Source organism: Salmo trutta, chromosome 19 (assembly GCF_901001165.1).
Source record: "Salmo trutta chromosome 19, fSalTru1.1, whole genome shotgun sequence".
In the NCBI taxonomy this organism is placed as follows: domain Eukaryota; kingdom Metazoa; phylum Chordata; class Actinopteri; order Salmoniformes; family Salmonidae; genus Salmo; species Salmo trutta.
The window spans coordinates 47,943,433-47,950,772 of record NC_042975.1 but is presented as its reverse complement, the minus strand read 5'-3'; the positions used below and the strand labels follow the sequence as shown (position 1 = coordinate 47,950,772).

At 44.3% G+C, this 7,340-nt stretch overlaps 1 protein-coding gene across 1 annotated transcript; it reads left to right on the top strand.

Moving 5' to 3' along the window:
• Positions 1 to 4,508: 4,508 nt before the first annotated feature.
• On the top strand, positions 4,509 to 7,299 carry LOC115154844 (protein ZNRD2). The gene is made up of 4 exons (XM_029701501.1): positions 4,509 to 4,620; positions 5,570 to 5,721; positions 5,927 to 6,011; positions 6,454 to 7,299. Exons 1-4 carry the CDS (start codon positions 4,542 to 4,544, stop codon positions 6,897 to 6,899), a joined length of 762 nt encoding a protein of 253 aa, XP_029557361.1. The 5' UTR covers positions 4,509 to 4,541; the 3' UTR covers positions 6,900 to 7,299.
• The last annotated feature ends 41 nt before the right edge of the window (positions 7,300 to 7,340 follow it).

The window sequence follows — 7,340 nt, the reverse complement described above, 5'->3', positions numbered from 1 at the left end:
TTAAATCAGTGTAAATGTAGGGGAGGAGAAGGTTTAAAAAAGGATTTTGAAGCAATGAGACGATTGCAACATGGACTGTGTATTTGTGCCACTCAGAGGGTGAATGTGCAAGGCAAAATATTTAAATGCCTTTGAACGGGGTATAGTAGTAGGTGCCAGGTGCACCGGTTTGTGTCAACAACTGCAAGGTGTGTTTTCACTCTCAATAGTTTCCCTTGTGTATCAGGAATGGTCCACCACCTAAAGGACATCCAGCCAACTTGACACAACTGTGGGAATCATTGGATTCAACATGGACCAGCATCCCTGTGGAACGCTTTCGAGGACAGATTCAACCACAAAGACCAGTGAGCCTTCCCAATGCCTCACAAAGAAGGGCACCTATTGGTAGATGGGTAAAAAAAAGCAGACACTCCTTTGAGCATGGGAAAGTTATTAACTGGCTTTAGATGGTGTATTAATACATCCAGTCACTACTCAATGCAATGATACAGGTTTCTAATTCCTTCCTAACTGAGTTGCCGGAGAGGAAAACAAAACTCAGGGATTTCACCATGAGGCCAATGGTGATTTTAAAACAGTTACGGTGTTTAATGGCTGCTAATGTTTTGGTGTCATATAAAATGAAGTAGAATTGCGTGAAATGTGTTTAGAAAATACCAAATTATTTTCAGTGCAAAGAAAGAAGAAACGTATGTAATACGTTATAGCCTATAGACTAAGCTATACGTGCTCAGACATGCATTGAACGTTATTTTTTGCGAAAGGTGATTGAGTTATATTATTAACCTAAACTATGACTATCCAATCTACTCGTCACCTTATGAATATAGGCTCTTACATAAGTCTGCAGATGCGATGATGAATGGAATGCTTTATTTATAAAGGTGCATATTTATTGTCAAAATTTGCTTCCCCAAACTTGAAACTCACGCGCCACCTATGGGCTGACCAGGACACCAGGTGTTTCCCTGTCTTCTTGTGTCTCAGGCAGTGCAGCAGCTTCCTGGTGGAGGAGAAAATGATAGTGATCCTGAAGGGTGCTGTGGAGTCTTATAAGGTTATCTGTACCTGCTGGCCCTCTGCTGCATCTCAGCAGGCGACGCCAGCGCCATTCTCTGCTGTCGCCAGGCCTTCATCTTCCTCCTCTCCTCTCCTCTCCTGGACCTCACTTTTAATCAAATCACATTTTATTGGTCACATACACATGTTTAGCATATGTTATCGCGGGTGTAACGAAATGCTTGTAATTATTATTTAATTTTTTCGTGGGTGTAAGCAGTGGCGAATTTAGGTATAGGCGACATGGGCAGGCGCCCCGGGCCGCATAATAATAATATAACAAGCAAAAAAACAATTCGGAATGGTTACATTTAGCGATCGGTTTTCTATCGCTCATTTCCCAGTCATGTCAATGATATCATGTCACCGTGTGGGACTGTGGGTCAATTAACCTTGTCAGAGTGGGCACCCTGATTCTAGTTGGTGAGCTAGGCAGGCTACTGCCTGGGAAGGTCTCCCACTCAGAAGTACGAGAAGGGGAGGGAGGCGGGGGTAGGTTGACCTCAGGTCTCCCCAGTGGAAGCCCGAGGTAGGGGGGGCGGGGGAATCTATCAAAAAGCGCACCTCTAACTTTGTACAGTACTAATGCAATTAGTAATGCAATTAGTTGTGCAATTTAGTTTGTGTTCTCCAACATCGTTTTAGAGAATTTGGCAGTACGCCGAACCACGCCAGCCCAGGACCTCCACATACAGCTTCTTCACCTGCGGGATCATCTGAGACCAGCCACCCGGGCAGCTAATGAAACCGTGGTTTTGCACAACCGAAGAATTTCTGTACAAACTGTCAAAAACAGTCTCAAGGAAGCTCATCTGCATGCTCGTTGTCCTCACCGGGGTCCTGAGCTGACTACAGTTCGACGTCGTAACCAACTTCAGAGGGCAAATGCTAACCTTTGATAGCCACTGGCACGCTGGAGAAGTGTGCTCTTCACGGATGAATCCCGGTTTCAACTGTACTGGGCAGATGGCAGACGTGTTGGCCAGCAGTTTGCTGATGTCAAGTCAACATTGTGAACAGAATGCCACATGGTGGAGGTGGGGTTATGGTATAGGCAGGCATAAGCTACGGACAAATAACACAATTGCATTTTATCGATGGCCATTTGAATACACAGAGATACCGTGACGAGATCCTGAGGCCCATTTCTGTGCCGTTCATCCCCCGCCATCACCTCATGTTTCAGCATGATAATGCACAGCCCCATGTTGCAAGGATCTGTACACAATTCCTGGAAGCTGAAAATATCCCAGCTCTTCCATACTCATCTGACATGTGGCCCGGCCATTGAGCATGTTTGGGATGCTCTGGATTGACGCGTACGACAGCGTGTTCCAGTTCCTGACAATATCCAGAAACTTCGCAAAGCCATTGAAGAGGAGTGGGACAACATTCCACAATCAAGAGCCTGATCAACTCCATGCGAAGGAGATGTGTCGCCCTGCATGAGGCAAATGGTGGTCACACCAAATACGGACTGGTTTTCTGATACACAACTCTACCTTTTTTTTTAAGGTATCTGTGACCAATAGATGCATATCTGTATTAACAGTTATGTGATATTCATAGATTAGGGCCTAAATCATTTGTTTCAATTGACTGATTTCCTTATATGAACTGTAACTCAGGAAAATCTTTGAAATTGTTGCATGTTGCGTTTATATTTTTGTTCCGTGTAATTACAGTCAAATACTGTGAAAACCCCAATAACTTAAATTAATTTAATTAATCCATTCATTCATTACGATAACAGTAGCATTTACTTTTTTTACAGTACAACAGGGTCAATGTATTGTAATGTGCGTCATTACACAGTACTTGTTTTGATACTGTATTTAGATTACAGTAAGTGTACTGCAAAATGAAATACAGTAACTTCAAGCCAACCCCTTTGCAGTGTGTTAAAACGGTCTGAAAATGAAAGTGCCAATATTTGAGGGTTCTGAACAATAGAGAATGATAGAGGACTATTCCTGGTACTGTATCTGTCCCATTATGGCGTCTGTGAGCGGGCAGCAATGCCATTGAGGCCATCTCCTCTTTTGGCCACTTTGAGTCCTCTAACTATCTCTATGTTCTGAACACCTCCTTAGTGGTGTGGTCATATCTAGATGGGATACAGCTTTGGTGATATTGATTTTTTTTGCTAACCCTAACCCTTTTCCTAACATTAACCTTATTATTCTAACCTACTACGCTAAATCTCCTAACCGGCTGCGTAAGTTCTCCTAACCAATCACAGGAGTGGTTCTGGGAGTAGGCTCACCTTCAACCACAGCCCTCTCTCTACAAGGCCCGACTCATCCATGGACAGTAGACTTCTTCCTGTTCAAAACAGGAAAATCTTAACTGTTGTGGGGGGCAGACATTCATGTGTTCGTTGTTTTCAGGTGTCGTTTAGAAAGTGAGTGGGAGAGATGCAGCCGGGTGTGGCAAGTGTTTTGCTGTCCTATGTGGGGATATGCAGCTGTGTATGTGCTGCTCTTCCTCACACATGTGGAGTACTGGCCACTAACCCACATCCTCGGGGACACACTGTGTGTGAAGGCCTCCCTGCTCCTCTGTAACACTCCACCGCTCATTTCTGTCCAGATATTAAATTAGCAAATTTTTCAATCGTATCCCTCCCCTCTCATCATCAGCTTTTCATGTGTTGGTGAATCTAGGAAGTGTGCTTGCCTACCCCACCCTTATTTCTCTTGGAATGTTACCAAGTATCCCAGCTAATACAGGTACAGAATAATTATATGTATCTGTTTAAATAAAACCAATGATAAATCAAGAGAAACAATGGTGTCATGAGAGATCTTCATACATACATGTTTTCCTGAGGTCACATTGTTGGCATCTCAAACAGCATTCCACTATGCCTGACCCCTACTGTATCTCTGCAGCGTTGGATTTCTATGTCGCTGCAGCCCCACAGCTCAGCCAGGTCAGAGTGGCTGCAGCAGCTATCATCGTGATGGGCTACCTCTTACTGCTGCTCCCAGGAGACTGAGATGACAGTGTTGTCCACTGGATAGAGGGTTTGTAGCAAGGAGGATGACAAGAGGACAGTGTGGTTGGACATGATGGAGGAGCAAATGCAAAGCCCAAGCACAAACTAGCAGGCATTTCTGCCCTAACTTCATGCTTTGGTTGTGCAGGGCAAAACTTGGCGTCAAAAGTCTCTCGAAATAAACAACAAACATTCAATGCATTGTCTTGTGTCTTTAAGAGCTGAAGTGCCAGATGGCCATATGTTACAACATTGTGGAGAGTGGATTATGTGTTTATAGATACAGTCAAATAAAACAAAATCGGTATTTCTCTATGCAGAAAATGAAATGCATTTTCTATTTTACTTATGTGATTTTTCTTATCACTATGACGGTAGCTTCTGTAGCTTCAGTTTCTGAGCTGGCTGTATTCTTCCAGTACGAAAGGTGGCGGTAGCGGAGCTCAATCGTTACACCTTAAGTTAAATCAGTGCACGCATGTGTGCAACGTTTTTTTGGGGGAAGAAACGGCGTGCAGCAACCAGGCATAGCAGTGGAATTATGGCACTGAATGCAGGTAAATAAGACAACTTATTTTCTTAAATACTCATCTTTTATTTTAGTTGGCGTTCTCACAAGTTTATTTTGCTAATTGTCTTTCAGAATGCCAGACTCCGACGTTTTTGGGAATTAAAGTTTTGCCTGAAAGCCCACTTTGACAGCTAGCATGGTTAGCTTAGCCAGCTAACGTTAGCTTGTTGGCTAATTAGCTTGCTAGCTAGTTGTTTTGGTCCACCGGTGTCTCCAGTTCAGTTAGCACAAACTGACGTCGCGTGATACTTTCTTGCTAACCATCTAGTTAGCTCACTTATCTAAAGTTATTATCAGCCGCTAACATTATCTAGGTTATCTGAAATCGATTCTGTCAGTTTGATAAGCTAACTAATTTAGCTAGCTGCGTGATGAGCAAGCCAACCAGTACTACTGTATGTGCTTTTTAGTAACGCGGGTGTATTGCACAAAAACAGTCCTCATGAAGCCCGAAGTTAAATACAATTCCGTTTCAACTTAGCTACTGTGTCGGTGGAAGGAATTTGAGACATTATAAAAAGGGTGGTATTATTAAACAGACGTTCCAAACGTGGGTCTGTTGTAGACCTACTTCCTCTCTGCTTACCGCTGCTCTAGAGGCGTCACCACAGACACCCTGGTTCGATTCTAGGCTGTATCCCAACTGGCCGTGATTGGGAGTTCTATAGGGCGGCGCACAATTGGCCCAGCGTCGTCCGGGTTTATTCGGTGTATGCCGTCATTGTAAATAAGAATTTGTTCTTAACTGACTTGCCTAGTTAAATACATTTTTTTTAAATGACCTTGTGTCAATATAATTAAAAGCAATTCTAGTGTATGCAAATACACACGTTTCTAAAAACAACTAGCTAGCCAGCCAGCTGTGTCCATATGATTGAGTTGTGGTTGCTTTAATGTCTGTTTACTCCTCTCTTCCCCAATGGTTGCCCTGTCAGATGATGATGACTTCGAGTGGACACCCCCTTCAGAATCTGAGATGAAGGTTATTCATGCTCAGCGGGAACGACAGGACAAAATAAGCAAGCTCATGGGCGCCTACCTCCTCAAGGGCTACAAGATGTTAGGAGAATGCTGTGAGCAATGTGGGGTGAGTGGGGGATAATCCAGACCAACCCAGTTAATATATTTGCCACATGTTAGCCAACATTAGATATAGTGAGATCTATAGCTAAACATATGTGTTATGCTAAAGAGATTGATTGATCTTGTTTTAGTCAGCATCTAAGTAACTTTACTAATAAGGGGTATGACATTAGGTCTTGTGTTGAAGAATTTGTCTTTTGTGCCTCCAGACGATCCTCCTTCAGGACAAGCAGAAGAAGAACTACTGTGTTGCATGTCAGGAGCTGGACTCTGACGTAGACAAGGACAACCCAGGTAAGAGTCTGTGCAGGGTTAGGATTTCTGTTATGACTAGGCGAAAGAGTTGCCTGACGACTCATCCTGAATTGAATTCCACTGCTCTGTTGGTCGCTCCATACATTGTCATCCTAGAAATAGTTTGTGCTGATGTCAAAATGAGGTTTTTCTGGCCCAAACCATCGGTTTCTGGGTCCAATCAGAACAGTCAATGTGTTAGCATTCTACAAGATGTCCGTGGGGAAAGCAAATCCAGACTCATCGTGGAGAAGAAACACCATTGGGCATGGCGTTTGGCCGGAGCGCTGTGTATGGGTAGTAAGGTTAGGAAAGGAATTTCCTTACCTGACGCTGGGCCCTGATTATGAGTCATAACTTATGACTCGGTTTGCAACTAAACTTTCTTCTCCTCTCATATCCATCTCTTCCCTCTTTTGTCTTACTCTCCTCTCACACTCAGCTCTGAATGCCCAAGCTGCCCTGTCACAGGTCCGAGAGAGACAGCTGGCCTCTCAGCCTGTCCCTCAGGCCAATGAAGCACCCTCCAGCGACGCCCCCCTCTCCATCACTGGGCAGCCCAGACCAGAGCACTGTGAGGGGGCTGCGTCAGGACTGAGAGGACCCCTACCTCCACCACCCAACCCCTCCCCTGCATCCATCGTGATCCCCAACTTCCTCCCTCCGTCCACCCCCTCCATCCAGCCAATCCAGGTGCCAGCCCCCCTAGTAGCCCCTGCACCTCACCCAGCCCTATCCAGTGCTGAGGAAGTAGTGCTGCACAAGCTGCGGTGGGCCACACAGGAGCTCCAGCACTCAGCCTCCGTGGAGGCCAGTATCCAGCTGTGCAGCTTGATCCGCAGCTGTGCAGATTCACTGCGCAGCCTGAAAGAGCTCCACCAATCATGAGACTGAACTGATGGCAATTCTAAAAAAACAGAAACAAGGCATAAACACACACACTCACATAAGCAACACCGGAAGTTATAGCAGCTTGTTTCCCTTGCAAAGGTTTTTGTGGCAAGTTGAAGCTGCTTTGCCTCTGCCGGTAAAGGTTATTGTAATAAACTTGGACAACTGTCTGCATATGCATACTTTGCATTTTGAGGGCCTGACCTATAGTTATATTTTGTTTATACATTGCTGTTACTTTTTATTTGCAGTCTTCTCTGTGGATGCACGGTAAAGTTGACACAAACTTGCATGATGACAATGGGCACTTCTGAGTGGTCGAATATCTTGAACGGTGTTTGACTGGTTGGTATTAATGTATGTCAATTGTTTATAAAATCAGAATTTATCCACGTTATTCATACTTTCTCTGTGGTTATTACTTAATTTTTAAACAAT

Coding starts and splice junctions, on each gene's coding strand:
- LOC115154844 (XM_029701501.1), top strand. CDS start 4,542: ATGTGTGCAACGTTTTTTTGGGGGAAGAAACGGCGTGCAGCAACCAGG. Junction 4,621..5,569: donor AATTATGGCACTGAATGCAG/GTAAATAAGACA, acceptor TTGCCCTGTCAG/ATGATGATGACTTCGAGTGG. Junction 6,012..6,453: donor CGTAGACAAGGACAACCCAG/GTAAGAGTCTGT, acceptor TCTCACACTCAG/CTCTGAATGCCCAAGCTGCC.